Genomic DNA, 24,749 nt, shown 5'->3' on the forward strand with positions numbered 1-24,749 from the left:
GTGTGTGTGTGTGTACCTGGTTAGCGAGCCACAGTGACATGACAGCAACGTCACCCGTTCTGGTCTCAGCCGCTTCTCATAATGATAAAGTAAACAGTCCAATGGCGGCATGTGCTACACCCCATACTTGCAGCGACGCATGTATTTATATTGCAATTGGCGTTAAGTCAACAAATGGCATCGTCATCTTCTTCTTTTTTTGTTGTCGCACGTGAAATAAACCACAGTCACCATCTCGGCTGAACCCACATTACAGGCTTCGCCAGAACGGGCGGGGGAGGCTTCACAGCAGAACACTTTTTACTAAATCACAAGCGAGTGATTTCCGGCTGCACTTGTTTTCGGGAAAGAAGAAGAAGGAGAGAGAAAAGAAACTGTGGATGTTACTTACCGAAAACACGTCAACGTCCGTGGCAGCCATGGTTGCGGAATGCTGGGCGGACTGAGCAGTTTAGAGATGTGTCGAGGCTCCGGAGCGTGGCCGTTAGTCAATATGCCTTGTCTGTACTTGTGGATTCGTGAAACGTCATCAGCGCGCGCCCGAGTACACGTTATAATTCCAACGGCTGCTTCTCTGCCAAGCACGGTAAAAATGCCCGGATGTGACTTAATGCGCCCATTTCTTTCTCCGAGGATGCATCGGAGATGACTCGCGCGTACTCCGGCCAGCCGATATCCCAGAATGCATTTCGCACCAGCGACCGGAAACAATGGCGGAGGAGAAAATACACAACTGACAGTTGACTTTTTCTAAATACTACTGTTGTTGAGTCATGAAATGTAATTTTAGGATGTTTTCAAGCGAGAAGTTAGTAGTTTAAGCGTCAAATCTGTGGTCGGTTTGTCGAGATTCAGCCGATTTAAAGATAGTCTGCGACGATTTGAGGTTCTGCTTGCGGAACCAGTGAGCTCCGCAGCGCCGGGCGGTCAGCGCTCAGTGTGGCCGTCGAGAACAGCCTGATCTCGGCAGGACTTTTTTAAATGATCCGTTGGCTCTGATGGCTCCGGAGCGGTTAAACATGAGATATAATTCGGCGTTGGAGGATCTAACGAGCACAAAGAGTTTATTATGTATTCACAAGTAACATTAAATCAGTTTGACTAAGGGTTCATATATAGAATTCAATTATAGAGGCGGTGTCTTTTTACTTTTGACCGAATTGCTTGCAATTACATGTGTAATATCATATTTATTTATTTTTATAAATACACACATATGTATTTTTATATATATAACACATTTATTTTATATATATATATTCATATATATAAACTTTATATTTATAAACACAATATATAATTATATCTGTAGATGTATATTTTTTGAACTATATATATATATATATATATATACACACAATTCAAAATAAAATAATTAGATTTAAAGGATAATGAAAAAAGCAGAGTTGTCATATTTAGTTTGACTGTAAAAAATACTTTACAGTGTAATAATTGGAGTAAAAACTCATGAGCAAGAACAGCTGAGCCGATGACGTCATCAAGTTAGCTGCCGTTCCCAACTGCAGAAAAACCGTCCTGCGCCCTCCCGTCACAAGTACACAAGTCTGTACTCAGCGTACTTGGTAATCCAGGAACATTTTTGTGAAGCGCGTATCGAGGCGTGTGTTGATGACGTATGTGATGACGTACAGTGAGCAGAGCCTGCTGAACCACTGAGCGGAGCTGACAGAGAGGAAGAGTAGGTCGCGAGCTACTGGCGACGAGAGGACTCCCCGCTACGTCGCTCCGGTTTCCGCTCAGTCAGCCTAAAGCTTTAAGCTTTTATTTTTCTTCGTTTGTGTCATACATTCCTTCATATTTACCACTTTCTTTAATTATCTTCTGCTTTTATTAAGAATTAAATTATAATATTTTAGATATATTTCAATTTGGAGCCGTTGAAAGTCCCTTCGAAGCGTTTCCGGGCGGTGTTCACGCTCAACGTGAATGCGGACGTTAAAGTGGGAAGGGAACTCTCTTGACGTTCATGTTTCATCTTTGAACGTTGACAGATACGTTTCAATATGGCGGCTTCTCAGGAACTCCCACTCAGCCCAGGAATGTTGAACACGTGACAAGCCGGGACAGGAGAGAGAAGCGCCGCAGGTAGCACACAGGTGTGCGTTAGAGATCATAAAACACCCAATCATCACTTCAACTATTTCCCATGGTGTGTGCGTGTAGTGTTCAAGGTGTGACGTTACTATTATAATTAATTAATGAGGTCACAAATTGCTCGGGTGTGTCTAATTGACTGCTTTTGTGAAAGCATACACGGTGTTTATGGATATATTCTGCTATGCTGTGCGTTCTTTTTAGGACCCACAAATTAAATTAAAACCTGGTCATGATTGGCCTAACACACGTTTTTAGATCATTTTAAAAGTTTCAAGATTCAAGATTCAAGATGTTTTATTTGTCACATACACACACAGGGTGTGCAGTGAAATGAAAGTGGCAATGCTCAGCAGGAATGTGCAAGGGCAACAAGTACACACTATTTACAATAAAAAACAACACAATATTTACAGTAAGTGTGTGTGTGTGTGTGTGTGTGTGTGTGTGTGTGTGTGTGTGCCTAAGAGGGGCAGTTGTGTGGGTCTATGTGGGGGTCCTGGTGAGGTCGGAGTTCACAGTCCTGATGGCCTGAGGAAAGAAACTCCGTCTCAGTCTCTCTGTTCTTGCAGCGTGACTACGGAGGCGCCTGCCTGACCGCAGCAGCTGAAACAGTCTGTTGTTGGGGTGGTGAGGATCCTTCATGATCCTGCCGGCTCTGGTTCTGCACCTCCTGGTGTACAAGTCCTGCAGGGTGGGGAGTGTAGTTCCAATAGTGCGTTCAGCCGAACGCACTACTCTCTGCAGAGCCTTCCTGTCCTGAGCGGAGCAGTTGCCAAACCAGGCTGTGATGCTTCCTGTCAGGACGCTCTCTACAGCTCCAGAGTAGAAGGACTGAAGGATCCTCTGGGAAACTTTAAATTTCCTCAGCTGCCTGAGGTGGTAGAGGCGCTGCAATAACCCTTAATTTGAGCCATATAGTTATTTAAAAGTATCTTATATGTGTAAATGCAAATGCACTATACGTTAAATGCTTAGTAAATGGGAATCAGACTAAAGTTAATAGTTAGATGGTCTTTTGAAGGAAGCAGACAACCTATACTGAAAGTATTTATTTTTAATGTGACAAATAATAAACAATATGCATCAGTCGGTCTTGTACTCTCACTTTTGTCTGTATGAAAACAAAATGCATATATTATTCAAATTGTGCCGACGTTGCGCGCTCTGCCCCGGAAAGAACTCCTCCAGGTGAGGAGGAGGAGGGGGGGGAAGAGGAGGAGGAGGAGTGCGCGGCCAGGTGAGGCAGACTCTCACCGGGACAACGGCGGCAGGAAGACAGCGCGTCTCTCGGAGTTATAGATCATGTTATCAACTTATAAATCTATCTTGAAACAATGTTGTTGACGCGGGAATCCGTGCTGTCGCTGCTGATCGCGGCGGGGGGCCAGCTGAAGAAATCCGACTTGGTGGACAAGTTCAAAGCCTCGATCGACTGCGACGATCCCGCGGAGAAGGAGCGCAACAAGGAGCTTTTTAAGACGTGCGTCAACAAGGTCGCCGTGGTCAAAGAAATCCACGGAGTCCGCTACGTGGTGGTCAGGAAGATTTATCAGCATCTGCTGGACGGAGACCGCCAGGAGCCGGACAGCGAGGAGCATGAGACCCGGGCAACCGGAGGCTCCGGGGAGGGATCAGCTGTCCCGGAGCCCGACGGGGAGCCGCCGGGTGAGAGCGGAGACAACCAGGCGGATTTACTGACTCCCATCGAGCGCGCGTTGCAGAAGAGCCAACATAAGGTCGGCACCGTGAAACGGATGCTGAGCTTTGAGGTCCAGAGGCAGGAGGACCCCGCAGGGGCGTTAAATCCGCCCGCCAAGAGCAAGCCGTACGGCTTACCTCTGAGGGGGCCGCCCAGCGCCACCATGGTGCAGATCCGCAAACTGAAAGAGTACCCGGATGAGCCGCTCGGATCCCCCAAACTGCAGCGCATGGGGAGCAAGAGATGGCCCTCATCCGGGAGCAAGAGATGGACCCCTAAAGCGGAGACCGCCGCCTCGCCCCAGATGAGGAGGTCAGCGAAGACCACCAAGGCGCCGGAGGAGCTCCGCGACACCAGCGTCCCCGTCTCCTCCTCGGTGCCGCTGGAGCAGGCGGAGCACGAGTGGCTGGTGAAGTGCGCCGCCGGCCTCTGGGGCCAGGCGTACGGCCTGCTGCTGACGGACGGCCAGCTGGCGGAGAAGAGGGACTTCATGTCGGGGTTCACCGCGCTGCACTGGGCGGCCAAGTGCGGGAACAGCGACATGATGACGAAGATCGTCGACCTGTCCCGGCGAGGAGGGGCCGGCGTCGACGTCAACGCCAAGAGCCACGGCGGCTACACGCCTCTGCACATCGCGGCGTTGCACGACCAGGAGTTCATCATGGCGATGCTGGTGAGGGACTTCAGGGCCGACCCGAGCCTCAGGGACAACGGCGGGAGGAGGGCCTACCACTACCTGCACAAGGGCATCTCGGAGGCGGTGAGGGAGATGCTGGGCAAACCCAGAGCGGCGCCGCAGGAGCAGCCGCACGACGACGGCGGGGAGGAGTCGGACAGGCTCCCGGATCTCGCCAAGAAGCATTCAATCAGCCGCCTCTTCCAGCCCCACGGGAGGAAGCACAAGCAGAGGGCCGGGTTCTACTCCCCGGCCGATGAAGAGGAGAACCGAGAAGACGGCGGCTTCAGACCCAGAGTCACGTCGGACGTCTTCATGTGAACTCGGAGGACGTCGGGGTCTCGCGTGCGTGAGGAATGTGCAGCGGAGGGGCGACTCGCATCGCTCCGAGGCGGAGGGGCCTTCAACGGCGACTGTGACTTCTGGTCGTGACCTTTCTCATCGGCGAGGTCGAGCGGGACGGCTTCGTGAGAGACGTCGCCCGTGGGAGGAGTTGCGGGGTTTACAGGCGTGAAATAAAAACGTGATTCAGAGAGCGAGTCGTCTCCTTGCTCACTGTCTGCGGTCTCGAAGGCCTCGTCTTCCGCCTGAAGGGTGAACACTTTAACACACGTGCTGGTTCTTTTAGGTTTTTTTAAATATTGATTGTCACGGATTTCCTGGGTTTTATTTCTAAATTGTGAAAACGTATGTTCTCTATTTAAAAAATGTTTTTCTCCAAATCCAAACTGGACTTCCATGTGTTTCTATATCTGAGCATTTGAGATGAACTAGAGTAATGAAGTGGTCGTGTGTTCTGGCTCATGGGGGGATTCAAACCTCTGGAAGCAACACGATTAATTAATTAATGTCATATTAATTAATTAATTAATACATTAATACAAATATGTGTCTCTGAGGAGGATTCATACGATTTTGGTCAGATTCATTATTAAACACGGTGACTGAAGCCTTTTCGGAAAAAAGCAAAACATCACAATTCAAATTGTAAGAAAGCAAACATTGGATTTCTCAGAAAGGGCAAAGGTCGTGTAATTCATAAAGTGGCCTGCAGGTGCTCCATGAATCCTTTTTAGCCCCTATTACGTCAAAACCTGTGGCTGGAATCCATCCTCTGGCTCGTTGAGACGGCCGTCACACGAGCAGCGGACCATGTGAGCGTATGTTAGGTTTGTACGATGAGGGTTGAGAAGAAATGGGAGGCGTCCTGCGGTCGGCCTCGCGCTCTGACTCTGTCTTCTCTCTCGTCTCGTGACGCCACGCCGTCCTCACGTCGCGGCCGCGTTTCATCTCGAAGCCTCCGGGTTTTATTGAGCTAATGTTCTCTTCCTCCTCCGCTGCTGCGAGGAGAAAGGTCAACACGAGGTCAGGACCCAGAGCGTTGGAGAAAGAACTCGAGGGTCGAGACACGAGAAGCAGAAATACTTTAATGTTGGATCACGTCAAAGGAAAAGGTGTGAGGGGGAACTCTAGAGCTTAAAGCATACCTGCAAACTTGTCACTTTTCGGCGAAATTCGCCGTTTTGAAATCAAAAAAGGTCATCCACGTGAATAGTGTAGCTCCGAAGAGTTTTTGTTTTGGGTAGGGGGGGGGTCAATTGGACGGCCAGCGTCTATGAGATTGGAGTGAGACACGGAGAACATGCGATGTGGTGCTCTTCGCAATAAAACATCTTTGATGGGACACGTCGAAGGAACAGGCTCCTCGAACAGAATTATGGAACAGAATTATGGAACAGAATCATGGAACAGGCTCAAAGCTTAGCAGAGCACACAAGTTTTTAAAAAAGGAAGTTGGTTCATGAATGACTTTAACCATATTATATATAATGATAATGTAAAGTTGTTATTACTATTATTAGGGCCCGATCACTGAATTATTAAAAGGACCTTTTTTCTTAAAATGTTTGTTGTTATTATTTAGATTTGCGGTCAGAACAATCAAAAGACTGTCGTCAAAAAACAACGTGATGTGGTGTGGAGACAACAAAAAAGTCACCTGCACCCCCGTTGTCACCTTTTTCACCCCTCATGAGTTTTCAGGTTTGTTAAAGTAAAGATGTTGGTTTCAAAATGTGTCCATAACATCGTCATCGTCAGTCCCATGCGTTACTGAATAAACATCAGATTCACCTGGTTGAAATGTCTCCAGTATGGCATAATCGTATGAAACCACTCAATATATTAAGAAATATAAAAATATGGAAAGAATTCCAGCAATAAATCTATTATCAGATTAATGTGCAGCTTAATTAAAAAATAAAAAACAACAACACATATATAGACAAATAATATTTATTTATTTAGATTTGTATCTATTTTATTCATTGTGTCATCTTTTGGAACTCTTAGCTTATAGACGGAGGTCCAAAGGTAACGACACAATGAGCTGCTTGTTTCCAGGCCACATGCTACATGCTACATGCTATATGCTATATTCTACATGCCAAATGCTATATGTCATATGCTATATGCTATGTGCCATGTGCCATATTATATATGCTATATGCCATATGCTATATGCTATATGCCATATGCTATATGCCATATGCTATATGCCATATGCTATATGCCATATGCCATGTGCTATATGCCATATGCTATATGTCATATGCTATATGTCATATGCTATATGTCATATGCTATATGCCATATGCCATATGCCATATGCTATATGCCATATGCTATATGCTATATGCCATATGCCATATGCTATATGCTATATGCCATATGCTATATGCCATATGCTATATGCCATATGCCATATGCTATATGTCATATGCCATATGCTATATGCTATATGCCATATGCTATATGCCATATGCTATATGCCATATGCTATATGCCATATGCTATATGTTATATGTTATATGCTATATGCTATATGCCATATGCCATATGCTATATGCTATATGCCATATGCTATATGCTATATGCTATATGCTATATGCCATATGCTATATGCTATATGATATGCTATATGCTATGTTATATGCTATATGTTATATGCTATATGTTATATGCTATATGCCATATGTTATATGCTATATGCTATATGCTATATGCTATATATGTTATATGCTATATGCTATATGCTATATGCTATATGTTATATGCTATATGCCATATGCTATATGCTATATGTATATATGCATATTATATGCTATATGCCATATGCTATATGCCATATGTTATATGCTATATGCTATATGCCATATGCTATATGCCATATGCTATATGCCATATGCTATATGCTATATGCCATATGCTATATGCCATATGCTATATGCCATATGCCATATGCCATATGCTATATGCCATATGCTATATGCCATATGCCATATGCCATATGCTATATGCTATATGCCATATGCTATATGCCATATGCTATATGCTATATGCCATATGCTATATGCCATATGTTATATGCTATATGCCATATGCTATATGCCATATGCTATATGCCATATGCTATATGGTATATGCCATATGCTATATGCTATGCTAAGTGAACCCACTGCTGCCTGCAGCTTCATCTCAGTCCCACACACATGAGAAGTGGTGTCACTCTTCTCCTCGAACTCTCGACTGTAACGAGGTTATTTCTCAGAAAAGGCCGAGCTGTCTCTCTAAAGGGCGATCGAGTGATCTGTGACTCTTATTAAAAAGTCGAGGAGCCTTTGATTCGACGTGTCTCCTCCTCTTCTCCACACTGAAACACAAAGTACACACAACCCAGTGTCAACATGTCATCGCTGTATATCTGAACAAGATTAACAAGTCGGGTTCACGCTCACGACCTTTGGAAGCGTCGGGCGGCGCCTCATAAAAGTGGAGGAAGATAATGGCGTGGAATGTATTTTTATCGTGAACTATTATCCAGTGTGTGTGTGTGTGTGTGCGTGTGTGTGTGTGTGTGTGTGTGCGTGTGTGTGTGTGTGAGGTGGTTACAAACGGGTCTCACGTTAGCTTAATTAGAGCAATGCGCTCCGAGGAGAAACAGCGACTGCAGACGGAGAGGTGATCCATCTCGGGGATATTAAAACCGGCACGGGAACTTTGGCTGGACAACAATTAATGCTTTGTTGAGTCATAACTGAGTTATGTAACGACCGCCTGGAGGAGGAGGAGGAGGAGGAGGAGGAGGAGGAGGAGGAGGAGGAGGAGGAGGAGGGTGTGCTGACATTCCTGCAGGAGCCGAAGGTTCAAAGTTCAGGTTGAAAAGATCTGGAGGCTCGCTGAGTCACGTTGTTCCCTTCAGGGAGTAGACACCACCAACCTGCTCCATCACCTCCACCACCAACCTGCTCCATCACCTCCACCACCAACCTGCTCCATCACCTCCACCACCAACCTGCTCCATCACCTCCACCACCAACCTGCTCCATCACCTACACCACCAACCTGCTCCATCACCTACACCACCAACCTGCTCCACCACCTCCACCACCAACCTGCTCCATCACCTCCACCACCAACCTGCTCCATCACCTCCACCACCAACCTGCTCCATCACCTCCACCACCAACCTGCTCCATCACCTACACCACCAACCTGCTCCATCACCTACACCACCAACCTGCTCCACCACCTCCACCACCAACCTGCTCCACCACCTCCACCACCAACCTGCTCCATCACCTCCACCACCAACCTGCTCCATCACCTACACCACCAACCTGCTCCATCACCTACACCACCAACCTGCTCCATCACCTCCACCACCAACCTGCTCCATCACCTCCACCACCAACCTGCTCCATCACCTACACCACCAACCTGCTCCATCACCTCCACCACCAACCTGCTCCATCACCTACACCACCAACCTGCTCCACCACCTCCACCACCAACCTGCTCCACCACCTCCACCACCAACCTGCTCCATCACCTCCACCACCAACCTGCTCCATCACCTCCACCACCAACCTGCTCCATCACCTCCACCACCAACCTGCTCCATCACCTACACCACCAACCTGCTCCATCACCTACACCACCAACCTGCTCCACCACCTCCACCACCAACCTGCTCCACCACCTCCACCACCAACCTGCTCCATCACCTCCACCACCAACCTGCTCCATCACCTCCACCACCAACCTGCTCCATCACCTACACCACCAACCTGCTCCATCACCTACACCACCAACCTGCTCCACCACCTCCACCACCAACCTGCTCCACCACCTCCACCACCAACCTGCTCCATCACCTCCACCACCAACCTGCTCCATCACCTCCACCACCAACCTGCTCCATCACCTACACCACCAACCTGCTCCATCACCTCCACCACCAACCTGCTCCACCACCTCCACCACCAACCTGCTCCATCACCTCCACCACCAACCTGCTCCATCACCTCCACCACCAACCTGCTCCACCACCTCCACCACCAACCTGCTCCATCACCTCCACCACCAACCTGCTCCATCACCTCCACCACCAACCTGCTCCATCACCTACACCACCAACCTGCTCCATCACCTCCACCACCAACCTGCTCCATCACCTCCACCACCAACCTGCTCCATCACCTACACCACCAACCTGCTCCATCACCTCCACCACCAACCTGCTCCATCACCTCCACCACCAACCTGCTCCATCACCTCCACCACCTACCTGCTCCATCACCTACACCACCAACCTGCTCCATCACCTCCACCACCAACCTACACCACCAACCTGCTCCATCACCTCCACCACCTACCTGCTCCATCACCTACACCACCAACCTGCTCCATCACCTCCACCACCAACCTGCTCCATCACCTCCACCACCAACCTGCTCCACCACCTCCACCACCAACCTGCTCCATCACCTCCACCACCAACCTGCTCCATCACCTCCACCACCAACCTGCTCCATCACCTCCACCACCAACCTGCTCCATCACCTCCACCACCAACCTGCTCCATCACCTCCACCACCAACCTGCTCCATCACCTCCACCACCAACCTGCTCCATCACCTCCACCACCAACCTGCTCCATCACCTACACCACCAACCTGCTCCATCACCTCCACCACCAACCTACACCACCAACCTGCTCCACCACCTCCACCACCTACCTGCTCCATCACCTCCACCACCAACCTGCTCCATCACCTCCACCACCAACCTGCTCCATCACCTCCACCACCAACCTGCTCCATCACCTCCACCACCAACCTGCTCCATCACCTCCACCACCAACCTGCTCCATCACCTCCACCACCAACCTGCTCCATCACCTCCACCACCAACCTGCTCCATCACCTCCACCACCAACCTGCTCCATCACCTCCACCACCAACCTGCTCCATCACCTCCACCACCAACCTGCTCCATCACCTCCACCACCAACCTGCTCCACCACCTACACCACCAACCTGATCCATCACCTCCACCACCAACCTGCTCCATCACCTCCACCACCAACCTGCTCCATCACCTCCACCACCAACCTGCTCCATCACCTCCACCACCAACCTGCTCCATCACCTCCACCACCAACCTGCTCCATCACCTCCACCACCAACCTGCTCCATCACCTACCCACCAACCTGCTCCATCACCTCCACCACCAACCTGCTCCATCACCTCCACCACCAACCTGCTCCATCACCTCCACCACCAACCTGCTCCATCACCTCCACCACCAACCTGCTCCATCACCTCCACCACCAACCTGCTCCATCACCTCCACCACCAACCTGCTCCATCACCTCCACCACCAACCTGCTCCATCACCTCCACCACCAACCTGCTCCATCACCTCCACCACCAACCTGCTCCATCACCTCCACCACCAACCTGCTCCATCACCTCCACCACCAACCTGCTCCATCACCTCCACCACCAACCTGCTCCATCACCTCCACCACCAACCTGCTCCATCACCTCCACCACCAACCTGCTCCATCACCTCCACCACCAACCTGCTCCATCACCTCCACCACCAACCTGCTCCATCACCCACCCCACCAACCTGCTCCATCACCTCTCCATCACCCACCAACCTGCTCCATCACCTCCACCACCAACCTGCTCCATCACCTCCACCACCAACCTGCTCCACCACCTCCACCACCAACCTGCTCCATCACCTCCACCACCAACCTGCTCCACCACCTCCACCACCTACCTGCTCCGTCACCTCCACCACCAACCTGCTCCATCACCTCCACCACCACCAACCTGCTCCATCACCTCCACCACCAACCTGCTCCATCACCTCCACCACCAACCTGCTCCATCACCTCCACCACCAACCTGCTCCATCACCTCCACCACCAACCTGCTCCATCACCTCCACCACCAACCTGCTCCATCACCTCCACCACCAACCTGCTCCATCACCTACACCACCAACCTGCTCCACCACCTACCTGCTCCGTCACCTCCACCACCAACCTGCTCCATCACCTCCACCACCAACCTGCTCCACCATCACCTGTCCACCCACCACCAACCTGCTCCATCACCTCCACCACCAACCTGCTCCATCACCTACACCACCAACCTGCTCCACCACCTCCACCACCTACCTGCTCCATCACCTACACCACCAACCTGCTCCATCACCTCCACCACCAACCTGCTCCACCACCTCCACCACCTACCTGCTCCATCACCTACACCACCAACCTGCTCCATCACCTACACCACCAACCTGCTCCATCACCTCCACCACCAACCTGCTCCATCACCTACACCACCAACCTGCTCCATCACCTCCACCACCAACCTGCTCCATCACCTCCACCACCAACCTGCTCCATCACCTCCACCACCAACCTGCTCCATCACCTCCACCACCAACCTGCTCCACCACCTCCACCACCAACCTGCTCCACCACCTCCACCAACCTGCTCCACCACCTCCACCACCTACCTGCTCCATCACCTCCACCACCAACCTGCTCCACCACCTCCACCGCCTACCTGCTCCACCACCTCCACCACCTACCTGCTCCATCACCTACACCACCAACCTGCTCCATCACCTACACCACCAACTTGCTCCATCACCTCCACCACCAACCTGCTCCATCACCTCCACCACCAACCTGCTCCATCACCTACACCACCAACCTGCTCCATCACCTCCACCACCAACCTGCTCCATCACCTCCACCACCAACCTGCTCCATCACCTCCACCACCAACCTGATCCATCACCTCCACCACCAACCTGCTCCATCACCTACACCACCAACCTGCTCCATCACCTCCACCACCAACCTGCTCCACCACCTACACCACCAACCTGCTCCATCACCTCCACTGCCAAGCTGCTCCACCACCTACACCACCAACCTGCTCCACCACCTACACCGCCTTTCTTCTGACATGTACTTAATGATCCGTAGTTAGTCTGACGGAGGCCCTTCTTGTCTCCTCCGTCCCTGCTCCGTCAGAGGGAACGTGATGGAGTGTTTTTAGAATTTATTTAGCAAAGTACACTCGGTGCTCCTCCTCGGCTCCCCGGGGCGTCCAGGTGTGTTTAGGCAACACTTGGTTTGTTTGAGATCAGGGTTTGGGTTCAAACAAAGCCTCTGTGTCCCGAGGGTAAACCCCCCCCCCCCCCCCCAGAGACAGAGAGGCGTGAAAGAGACGAGAGGAAGAGACTGACTAAACAAATCTCCTTAAATGCACTAAAAGTCTCTAAATTATATGTTTTTTTAGAGATTATTCCACTAGTTTGCGCCAGGAACCAGGAACTCCTTTATTATGATGAAACATGTCAGTATTTAATGTTAGACAGACGGTGTAGTGCAGAGTTCAATTACATGACACAAAAAACTCCCAACCGAGTAGATTTAACCCCTGGTTATTATAATAGTTTAGGAGGTTGCGCCAGACTCTCAGCTGCAGTGCGCTGACTCGCCTGCAGAGGGCAGAGTCGAGCTCTGAGAAGGGCAACTGCTCCAGGAAGGCCTCAATCACTAAGAAACCATGAAGGATTTTAAGGGGGAGGAGCTTCCTGAGAATCATGTGACACAAACGTCCCACGTGACCCGTTTTCACAGCTCAAATATCGCGATAGCGGCTCAACTCGAACGGAGCCACAGTTCACTGAGGTCAAAGAAGAGAGATGTGGAACACTGAGGGAGAGGGAGACCTTAATTTATTCACAATATTACAAACATCCTGGACTTTACAACTCCAAACAGGCACAGGAAAAAACACACAAAGCACACGCGTGTGAAACTGAGCAGAAGTTGTGGATTATGAAACGTCTCTGCTCCCGCCGGCTCAGACTCATGGAAACACGTCTCTCTTTATGTTCGTCTCAATGTTGTTCCAAACTAAACAAATGCTTCTTCAGAAACAGGCCCGTCTTCCTGCGACCTCAACCCCCCCCCCCACTCTTCTCTCCCTTTCTCATTCTCCAACATTTTGCATTCTTGAGGAATTCCATCCGGCTGCGAGGAACAACACCGGCCCGCGTCCACAAAGGCCAAAACAAACACGCATTTGTTTAGCAAACGGAAGCCGACGGGCCGTAAATCTCCTGAGAAAGGTCTTGGGGGGGGGGGGGGGGGGAGGAATATCTTTCAACATGAGTTTCTAGTCGACAGTTGTTTTTTCGTCGTTTTCGGCCTCTTTGTGGTCAGCGGAACATAAATATCATTTACACAGGTTCTGTGCTTCAGGACAGTCATACATAACATTTTGATCACTTGATGACATCATTGGAGTTTTCACTCACACACACACACTAGAGCAACAGCAGGTTCTTTTAAACATGACATGAAGTCCTTTGATTCAAGAGTCTCTATTTTTAACGACAGTAGATTTAAATAAAGGTTACGAGAAAATGAGTTTAAGACACCTGAAGTGAAGATTGTGGACTTTCCTCTTTAATAAAATAAAAGTGTTTCAAGTATTACGCGTCCCCTCCGTGACTAAAGGGACACAAAGGGAGGAAAGTGATGTAATGGTTGCTGACTGGTAATCCTCTTTCAAGAGTTTAGCCCCTCGTGAGGAACCAGCAGGAACTCATCAAGACTTCATGACGTCTGGAATGAGCCGGAAGCTTTTCTGGAAACGTCCTCAAAGTTGCTTATGAGTGAACAGTTTAAATGGAGTTTAAAATAAGGCTTTCAATTGAAATGGCTTGAATCGGATTTGAAGAAATGTGCATTTATGGATGATTACAAAGTGCTTTTTTTTTTTCATTTACCCTTTTTGGTTTTTAGTGCCTTAAATTTGTAAAACATTGAAAATTAAAACATAAAAAAAGAGATTAAAATCAACTTCATCTACTGTACATGATGCAGCCCCCCCCCCTCCCCCCTTTTACATTGAAGCCTTGTCACAGGTCAAAATACAATCTTAAAGCTTAGAACGGGTTTCCACGGACACGCAGACGTCTTCTTGAAGGAGGACAGGTGAGGGACGGACGGCGTCCACGCAGCAGCTCTGATGGAGACGCTCCACAGCGACATCAAGGCACACGGGAGGAGGAGGAGGAGGAGGAGGAGACGTCTCGTCGCTCTGGTCAAAGTCAACGACACATGTGCGACACATCGAGGGAGGGGGGGGGGGGGGGGTCCTCAAGTGCACGGCTCTCTGCATGTCTTTAATAAGCCACCCTCCTCCTCCAGGGAAAGTCAGGGAAGGAAGGGGGAGGAGCCTGTGCTCGTCGTGGCTCCGCCCCCTCACAGGCTGTTGGCCAGCGCCTCCAGCTGCTCCTCCCCCAGCCGCTGCTTCTCCTCCAGGTCCTTCTGCCGGATGAGCAGCGACGCCTTGGTCTGCACGAAGCGCCGGTAGTCCTGCAGCTGCTCGGCCGACAGCTGGCGCGCCAGGAAGGTGGAGACCAGGCTCTCCCTGCGGTCCAGGTTGTCCTTCAGGTCCTTGGCGTCCTCCCTCTGTTTGCACAGCAGACGGTGGCGAGCGTCCAGAGATTGCTGAGAACAAAGACCACGAGTCATGAAGTTGGAAAAGTTTGGGATGGAAAGCGTCGCCGCGATGCCTTCGCAGAGCGTGGGACCCGCCGGGCGCGGCAGACTCTTTAGCCCGACTCGGTACTTCTCGGGTTGTTGGGTGTGAAAAGTGCAAGATCACGTTTTAAAAAACGGCCACGTGCGGTTAGTAAGTCGATTAGTTAATTTATCTTAATTCATTTATTTATTTTCCCCTTGCCTGGAAACCAATTCAATTCCACATACATACACATCTGCCATCATCCATGGATTTTGTTTCTTTAAATACAAAATTAAATAAAATAATTATTTTTTAAAAGCTCATGCACACATGTACACATGCATTTTTAAATTTTTTTAGTTATTTTTCTTTCTCAATACTCTGACTTTAGGAAGTTGTGTCCTCTGTTTCGTCGTCCTCTAGGTGTTATGTCTATGTATTGTCTTATAATCTAAAAAAAAAAATAATAATAAAGTGAGTCGGCCGAGGGCGGAGGGACATGTCATCGAAACCTGAGGCCGGAGTTTCGGTGAGTCAGTGTAAACATCGCGACACTGATAACAAACGAGCCTCGAACACGCCGTCGGCGCGCGGTGCGTTCAGGGAACACGTCGAGAAGTCCAACGGTGCATCCACGCAAACACAGATGGGTAACGACGCAGGAGATCCGGGAGATAGTCAGATCCCGAGATGCTCGACTTAAAATAAGTTAATTACCGAGAGTGTTTGAATGAATTCAAAGAATTATTTTCTCAGAGCATTAAATAAAAAAAAGCTTTTCTCTTATAATCTTTGAGCGTCTGATAAACACGGATAAGATGTCATAAAAAAGGCAGATAACATATTTTTAATTCCAGCCGGTGAGAAACCTTGACCCCTTTTAAAAACCGCCCGGAAAGCTTTTTCCAAGTGGCGTGTTTGCTGTTGTAAAGTAAACAGAGGGGGGGGGGGGGCATCGAAATGAGATGCAGTAAATAACGACACCCGTGAGGTTACATAACATTAACACTTCTATGAGCATTCATCAGTGTGTGTGTGCGTGTAAACAAGTTGAGGGGTGCAAATGGACGCCGTCTTATTTAACCGATTCAGTTGACCTTTAACCCCGGAGACATTCACGATATAATAAGCAGCGTTGATGCGTGAAAAAAGGCACGTTAAAAATGTTTCAGATATCCTGGATTCAGGAAGGTCCTTGAATGCACCACAGAGAGCTTTTAAAAACAGTGTCTTACAGACTGTTACGCAACTTTTACTCATGAATCGTGCAGGGGAAACCTTTGCAGGCCTTGTTGTAGCGTAGTCTGCTGCGATGAAGGCCAATGAGAGGAGGAGGAGTATTAAACCCCCCCGCCCCTAAAGGTGTGGTTCCCTCACCTTCTCCTCGGCGTCCGTGTGCTGGTCCACGGTGCTCAGGGCGTTCTGCACCCTGGCCAGCCGGGCGGAGAGGCACAGCAGCAGGCTGACCACCCGCTCCAGGTCCCCGATGAACAGCGTGTACCTCTCCAGCTCCACCGGCGGGCAGCGGGCCCGGACCAGCGCCTCCAGGGCGTCGCCGTGGGCCGCGTTGTCCCGGACCTCGGTCCGGAGGGCGCCGCGCGTCTCCTCCAGGGAACCGAGGCGCTCCTCGATGTACGACGCCAACAGGCTCTGTGTGGAGGAGGAGGAGGAGGAGGGATGTGAGGACACGAGGCTGAAGAAGAGAAACGCATGGGGGGACCGGCCCGATGGGAAGTGGAGACACACTTTATTTCACTGCAGAATGAAGGCGTACTGGATGTGAAGGTTATCATGAGCCAGTGGGAGAAGCTGAGAAGAGGCAGACAGGACATCAGACACAACTCTCTCTCCATGAACCAGCGGTCTGTCTTATGCAGCACATCTCGGACTGTTAGCGACACATTATTCAGTTTATTACCTTCACATTGAAAATGCGGAAGGTTATGTTTTGATTGCCGTGTATTTATTTATATGCGTGTTATTCGCATAACTCAAAAAGTATTAAACCGGATCGCATGAAATTTGGTGGGATGATTGGTTATTATCCGGGGACCATTTGATTAGATTTTGGGATCGATCGGGCCAAAGGTCAAGGTCATGAAAAGGTCAACATCTTCTTTTTACCATAGAGCGGTCAATTTTTATCCAATTGGCAACTAATGCCAACATGTTCATAATTCAATGCCCAATCTTGTGATATGCGAAGGTATGCGCTCTACCGAGGGCCCGTTCTGGTTTTTATTTGTATAGCCCATTTATCTCACCAGTAGTAAAAGGACCTCGTGGGCGACATGCAGGTCTCCTTTTGTCCCGTTGAGGCAAATCCAAACTGGTTTATACCCATTTGTATCTCTGTCGTGAGGAATGAAACACGTGTTCTACCGCTGGTGAACTTTGCTTTGGGGCCGCGAGGAGGTCGGGACAAAGGTCATCGGCTGCTTTGCCCACATAATAAGAATAATGACCTTTTTCTCCGCGACGTCGGCTTTGCTCTGCAGGTCTGCACACGGAGGTTTGAGGCCGTCGGGGGCGAGAGGAGGAGACGACGACGCTTCAGGAGGAGGAGGCGCTTCAGCCCCTTCGATCGTTACAGCGCTGGAGAAAAGAAACGTGTGTTGAGGTCTTTTACATCCTGTCAATGTGCCACTTCACAGGCGATCCGCCCACATTCACGTTCTCTGTGAATGGGGGTGGAAAGGCGAGAGCCAGGTTAGCTCTTATTCGCTCTTAGCTCATATTTACTCTTCTTAGCTCAGGTCAGCTCTTATTAGCTCATATTTTCTCCGATCTTCATATTTTATTTATATATTTTGCACAATTCAAACAGTAAAATAAAGAATAAACACACAACAGATAAATTAACATCACAGTGCAGGAGGAGGCAAAAGGGAAACTGGGCCGATTTGAAGCCGCCACAAAATGAACAAACATCAAATCAAATATGCATTAGACAGACAACAAAAGAAAGTGTGTGTGTGTGTGTGTGTGTGTGTGTGTGTTTATTTCAAACTAGAATCAAGTTTCATAGAGAAACATCAAACCAGGACTCTTAATAAAATTGGCACGAAGAACACGAGTTAGACTCTAAACTGGTGTTAAAGTCAGGATGTGTGTAACGTAGCAGCGGAACGTTTCTGCCAGTGACTCTGGTGGTTGTAATATTCTCCATGTGTTGCTTCACCTCCCTGCAGCTCCGCTCTGCTCCTGCTTCTTCTTGTAGTGCTCCTCCATCAGCAGCGTGTCCTCCGACAGCAGCTGCTCCATCAGCATCAGCGCCGTCTTCCGATTGGCCAGCGGGTAGAGCGCCCTGCCCAGCGATTGGTCTGCCCTGACCATCGCTTCGACAAGCTCCTCCCACGTGGGTCTCTGCGGGGTCTCCCCCTCCCCCTCCGACGATCCCCTCTCCTCCGCCTCCGGGGTTCGTCCCGACTTCTCATCTTCTGTTTCTGGATGTTCCTCCTCCACCTCCACCTCCTCCACCTCCTCCTTCTCCTCCACCTGCCGACTGACGTCCGAGTCAGGCCCGGCGGTGCAGGGCGACGGAGGGGTTTCGCTCGTCTGCAGGGGCGGGGCCACGCCGGTGGACTCGTCGTCGAAAACGTCCACCGGCTCCTCCTCCTCTTCCTCCTCCTCCTCCTCCTCCTCCGGGCGGAGGATCCACAGCGACGGGTCGGTGGTGACGCCGCAGCTCAGGGACACTTCTCGGGGCGAGTCGGGCGGTCCGTCGCTCGGCTCTCGCTCCGCGGTCCGGACTCTACTGGGAGGTAAACACACGATGAGTTGAGACGATTCCAGAGGAGGAACCGGACGCCGTTGCCGTGGAGACCACCGGAGGCCGGATCTCACCCGGCGCTCGGCGGCTCGGTCCGGGTGGACGCGGTGGAGCGGATCGCCCCGTCTCTCGTCTCCAGACCTCCGGGGGAAGGCGGGTCGGCCGACGTCTCGCCGGGCCGTCGGCCGGACCCGAGCTCGTCTGCCACCGGGCAGCGAGATCCAGACTGGACTCTGGACCGGGAGGAGCAGCAGGAGGCCGGGGAGGCGGAGCTACTCCAACTCTTAGTTGCCGCCGTGGCGTCCACGCCGGGTTCGGAGTTCTCCTTCAACGGAGACCTCTTCTGGGTCGGTCCCCGAGTGCTCCTCTGACCTCCGACCTCTGGCTCCTGGCCCGCTCGCTCCGTCCCGGTCGGTTCCCTCCTCTCTCGGTCCCGCCCCTGGGCTTCACCGGCGAAGACCGGGAGGCTCCTCTCGCCGCCGTGGTGCCGTCCTGCCGGTCCCGCCGGTCCCGCCGCTCGGGGTGGATCCCTCCACAGTCGATCGAGCTGCTCGGAGCTTCTACTCATGGCCGACGGTCTCGCCAGCTTCCACGCCCTGAGCTCCTCCATGGACTTCCCCCTCTGGGCGACCACACGGAGGCGCTGCTGCTGCTGCTGCCGGACCTCCGGCTGCACGGAGGAGTCTTCCTCGGCGGCCTTCGTCCGGGGCCTGACGATGAAGAGTTTAAAGGTTTAAACACAAGCCAAACAATCAGAGAACTTTGAAGGAAAAAACTAACTTTTAACTATCAAAGTCCTCTTGAGGGTCACTTCTTCTTCCAGTCAATAATAAGCACGTTTCTCTCTTGTCCAACATAAAGTGATAGTAATCACATTTAATCTGAAGTTTGATTTAATAATTAATCACATTTTCATATGCAATAAATAACACACGCTTTACTTCAAAGAAATGAACAATTTGATAAACATCATGGCAGTAATCATGGAGTCCTGAGAGAACTCGTCACTGATTCTTCTTTACAGAATCTCTCCCTCCCTCTCCCTCTCCCTCTCCTTGAAAGCCAATAGGAATGTCCCAGTGTGTCTCAGTGCTGATACATACCTCCAGGTCTCCATAGGATCAGCTGGTGATGGATCCTCCTCGTAGTCCAGCGCCTACGGACCCAGAAGAAAACTCGTGAGCCTGTAGACGCTTAAATTCTTTTGAATTCAATCTTCTAGATGTAATGTCATATTCACTGACTGTAAAGTAACTCGTCTTATATTCCGTCTCAGTCTGAACAGACGTACCTGGAACGCATGCGGCGTGGATGTGGACCGGTTCCTGGAGAAGCCCGGTGGTTCCGGCTGGTCCAAGAGACTCTCGGCCGAGGCGGCCTTCCCCCGAGACGGAGCCCGGCTCTCCCTCCACCGGGGCGGATTCAACTGGCCCGCGGACTGAGCCGAGAAGAACTGGGCGTACCTGAATGGGGAAATGAATTATTTGATCTGTACAACCACAAAAAAAAAGCCACACAGACACACAGAGAGACTCACACACGCACACGCACACACACACACACACACACACACAGGCGTTCTGCTTCTCGTCGGTACCTCATGGAGCTGCTGGAGGAGTCCAGGATGCGGCCCGCTGAATGAGGCCTGGGGAGTTTCTTCTTGGCGTGTTTTCCGTCGTGAGTCCTGGGGACCCAGTCGAAGGGTTTCTCCCCCAGCGAGTGCCTCTGCCTGGGCGGCGAGGCCTCGGCCGCCTTGTGGCCCGTCTTCCGCTCCATGTACTCCACCAGCGCCTTGTGCTGCACGTGTTTCAAGTTGCTCTTCGCCGGGCCGGAGGCCGAGAGCGCGCGGCCTCTCGTCTCGAACATCTTCCTCCGCGCCGCCACCAGCCCCCGCTCGCCCTCCGGCCAGCGCTCCTCCGCCTCGCTTTCGTTGCCGAAGGATCGGCACGCGGAGCGGACCGGGGGGGCGGCGCCGAGCTGGTGGAGCTTCTCCGGTTCGGAGAAGTACATCGTCTTCTGCTCTTGGGTCAGTCGCCTCCGCCCTCCGACGCGCGCCACCTGGGGCTGGGCCACGTTGGCCGGCCGGCCGGCGTCCTTCTCCTTCTCCTTCTCCTCCTGCCTCTCCCGCACTTCTCCTCGGACGCTCCCCCTCTCAGTCTCCCCGGAGGTCACGGAGGTCGCGAGCGTGTCCGTGGAGGTCGCGGAGTCCAGCGACGGGGAGAAGATGTGGATCGCCGCGGGCCTGGACTCGGGTTTCTGCCGGACTCGGTGAGGCCAGGACAGCTGCAGGTCCCTCCGCTTGTAGGACGTCTCCCTCAGGACCTTCGACTGCGCGTCCTGCAGCTGCTCTTTGTAGTACTTGGTGAACGAGTCGTCCAGAGCGCCGCCGCTCTGCGCCGCTCTCTCCTCGTCTTCGCGACCTCTTCGGTTCGGGACGCCGTCGTTCCCTTTCATGCTGAAATCGGCATCTTTTTTAAGCAGCGCCGCCGCCCTGCTGGCCCCGGTGAGCTGGTACAGCAGCGGCGTCATCTCCTTGTTGATCCTCTCGCTGGCGACGTCCCCCAGCGGCGGCCGTTTCCCTCTCTTCGCCGGCTCCTCCCTCTTGCGGCCGCCGTGCGGCGAGCCGACCTCCTGAGGCGGGCGGCTCCCGTCCGGGCCGCAGTAGAATATGTGGTTGTTGGCGGTGTGGCGCCCGATATCTCGATTCTGAGCGCGTCGATTTCCTCCAAGGCGTCGAAGCTTCGGGAGGACCGGGTCGAGACGTACGAGAGGCGCCGATTCTCCTGGTCCCCGAAGGAAAGGTCGCTCTGGGAGGCGAACGTCTCCCTCTCGTCTGGCATCGCACCGCCGGGCGAGCGAGAGCTCTCCCAAAGAGGTCCGGACGGCTGGTCCATGGCGCTGTGGCGCCGCTCTCTGAGCCGGTGCGTCTCCGCCGCCGCGCTCTCGCCGCCGCACAGAGACGCCGAGGGCGAACACACTCCGGTGACGAAGTAGAACTGGCCTTTGTGCCGGATGCTGCCGTTGATTAGACTCGGACCGGCGCTCCGGGGCGTCGGCTCCGATCCGAGTCGATCGCGAGCCGAGTGCGCCCTTTTGCGCTGACTCTCAAAATGGCCGCCGTCGGGGTGGTCTCCGTTACATCCGCCGCCGCTCGAGGGCCGCCGGAGCCTCGGCCGCTCGGGCTGGCCGGCGCCTCCGGGAGGCGACCGGTCCAGGACGTTCGACGGCTTCTGCTGCTCGCCGGCGATGGAAAGGCTCTCGGGGGTCAGCGGCGCCGCGGCGTGGTCGCGAGCCTGCAGGTGGAGGCGGTAGCTCGGCGGCTGTTGAGAGCCTCTCCACACCGAGTACACCGGGTCAGTGTCCGGGTCAGCCGGCTCGGCTTTGTGGGGGATGGGCCCGCGGGGCTGTGGCTGGAGGCCGGCGGCTTTGGGCTGGACCTCGGTCCCTTGATGGTGGACACGGCCGTTCTCCAAGTTCCTCGTGGCTGTAAAACTATCCAGGCGTGCCGGCACCGGAGGAGGGCGGACGGGAGGGTCAGCCCCCAGACGACCCTCTTTTTTCGAGAGAGCTTTGTCGTTGCCGTGGAGACCGTCGAGGCGGTCGACCTCGGTGCCGGTGTCGTCTCGGTACCGCTGCGTGATGGCTTCTACGGAGCGGTAGAGCCGGTCCGCGGGCCTGGAGTCAGCCTGCAGGGCCTGGGTCGGATGGCAAATGGATTTCACGTACTTGAGATCGGCGTCGTGGCCGAAGGAGGCGGGCTGGAGGTCGTCGGGGAGGAACGGGGACGGGTAGTCCGGGGCGGTCGACCCGCCAGAGAACGAGCTGTAGGCGGAGTCTCCTTTGCCGTGCTGGTGCTGGGCGAGATGGTCGCCGAGGCCGCCGTTGGACTTGGCCGGCGACAGCCGGCTGACGGGCAGGCTCCGAGGATGCAGGTCCACGTCGCTCATCCTCTCAAAGTGCACGTTGTAGGAATCCATGGAGGACCGGGGGCGACGGGCGGGAGGGGGAGGGGCCGTCGAGGCGTCGCACGTATCACCGGCGACGTGTTCGCGTCACGCCGGATGCCATCGGGTCATTTAGGCGTCGATTCAAAGGCCGCTCGCTCGCTCCTGAGGGAGGAAACACAAACACACGACTCGTTGGTTATCGAGTCTCGACTCCGGATCCACGACGACTCGACGCGCCTCAAACCGCCCGTTGCTCTGCGTGACGACGCGACACAAACACACATGTTTGTAGTGGGTCGTCAACGCGGCGTGTCCACGGTGCGAACGGAGGACACGGCGACGTCATCACTCACCATCGTAAACACCTTCGCACCTCGTCTTCTTCGCGTTAACACCATCAAGAACCCAGATCCCTGGAAGCACTTCGTCACCGCAGAGAAATCTGTGCTGGCATTTCTAGGTCAAATTCCTGGAGTGAGAGATTATGCTCCACCTGTTGGAGACACGACGCGGACCTCGAGATGTCGGGTTAAGCCGACCCGGCAACGTGGAAGTGCTGCTACAGGTTTATTATAATGTTATCGTTCTTCATTCTTTGGGGATATACTTTTCACTCATACTCTCTTTTAAAGAATTAGAGAGCAAGCAACAATAATCTTCACTATCAATTAATCGTTTAGTATGAAAATGACAGATTTTTCTTTTTTATTAATCCACTTTTCTCAGAGGATATTTCTGGTTTCTCTGCAGCTCGCTTTAGTCGTACTTCGAGATCTCATTTTTCTTTTTTTGCCCCAGTAGAAAACTGTTTAAACCGAACCAGAAAGGTGGAGGTGCTGGTAGAATGACAAGTTTATTATAATAATTGTTCTATATTTATTGGAGATATATTTTTCAAAATTAGAGAGCAACCAACAATAATCTTAACAATCAATTAATCATTTAGTCTGAAAATGACAGATGAAAAAAAAGAAAATCCTCTTTTCTCAGGATATTTTACGTATCTTTACATTTCTCTGCAGCTCGGTTTAGTCGTACCTCGAGATGTCGTCTTTCTTTTTTCCACCCCAGTAGAAAACTGTTTAAGCCGAACCAGCAACGTGGAGGCGCTGGTAGAACGGCAGCAACAATATCTGCTTATAGTCTTGTTTCCCCCCCCCCCCCCCCCGGAGGCGAGCGCTGCACTCTGGAGCGCACACATGGAAATATGTCAGGAATTCCACATGGAGCAACAGAACTCCCGAACGGCAACCTGCAACGACCTTTCTACCTTTTACCGGATTGTTCTCGACCCGCTCCTTGACGAATAATCGCCGACAACGGAACGATTCGGGGGAGATTAAACTAACTACACGAGCCCTGTGAGCGAGGCCACGAGGAACATCAACCAACACAACACCTGCAAATACCACTTCAACCGCCTCACAGCCCATTAGTTTTGACTGGGATACTTAAAACCTCTTTATTATTGAGTCTCTGGCTTCTTCAAAACTCCTCCAGTACTTTCTTTCTCAAGTTTCCCCGTTTCCTGTGAAGGCACACAGCGTTTTGAAACGTAAAGAGATGCCACACAGAGTCCTGCTGCCATCGCACGGCATCTGAAGAACGACAGCT

At 52.0% G+C, this 24,749-nt stretch overlaps 3 protein-coding genes across 3 annotated transcripts in view; 1 reads left to right on the top strand and 2 right to left on the bottom strand.

Moving 5' to 3' along the window:
* The window catches only part of septin8a (septin 8a), a 29,506-nt gene extending 28,852 nt beyond the window's left edge, over positions 1 to 654 (bottom strand). The window contains exon 1 of the mRNA XM_056442940.1: positions 392 to 654. Coding sequence (XP_056298915.1) covers positions 392 to 421 — 30 coding nt within the window. The 5' untranslated portion in view covers positions 422 to 654. The remainder of the gene's footprint in view (positions 1 to 391) is intronic.
* A 2,749-nt stretch (positions 655 to 3,403) lies between these two features.
* On the top strand, positions 3,404 to 6,272 carry sowahab (sosondowah ankyrin repeat domain family member Ab). Its single transcript, XM_056442931.1, has one exon. It carries the CDS (start codon positions 3,453 to 3,455, stop codon positions 4,812 to 4,814), a length of 1,362 nt encoding a protein of 453 aa, XP_056298906.1. The 5' UTR covers positions 3,404 to 3,452; the 3' UTR covers positions 4,815 to 6,272.
* Positions 6,273 to 13,597: 7,325 nt separating this feature from the next.
* shroom1 (shroom family member 1) overlaps positions 13,598 to 24,749 on the bottom strand; it is a 28,533-nt gene continuing 17,381 nt past the window's right edge. The window contains 9 exon segments of the mRNA XM_056442813.1: positions 13,598 to 15,400; positions 16,794 to 17,066; positions 17,882 to 18,011; positions 18,598 to 19,173; positions 19,263 to 19,898; positions 20,292 to 20,344; positions 20,480 to 20,651; positions 20,786 to 21,902; positions 21,905 to 23,297. Coding sequence (XP_056298788.1) covers positions 15,152 to 15,400; positions 16,794 to 17,066; positions 17,882 to 18,011; positions 18,598 to 19,173; positions 19,263 to 19,898; positions 20,292 to 20,344; positions 20,480 to 20,651; positions 20,786 to 21,902; positions 21,905 to 23,165 — 4,467 coding nt within the window. The 5' untranslated portion in view covers positions 23,166 to 23,297 and the 3' untranslated portion in view covers positions 13,598 to 15,151.

This window comes from Pseudoliparis swirei, chromosome 3 (assembly GCF_029220125.1).
Source record: "Pseudoliparis swirei isolate HS2019 ecotype Mariana Trench chromosome 3, NWPU_hadal_v1, whole genome shotgun sequence".
In the NCBI taxonomy this organism is placed as follows: domain Eukaryota; kingdom Metazoa; phylum Chordata; class Actinopteri; order Perciformes; family Liparidae; genus Pseudoliparis; species Pseudoliparis swirei.

Excerpts from the sequence above, each read along its gene's own strand:
- sowahab (XM_056442931.1), top strand. The coding sequence starts at position 3,453 with ATGTTGTTGACGCGGGAATCCGTGCTGTCGCTGCTGATCGCGGCGGGG.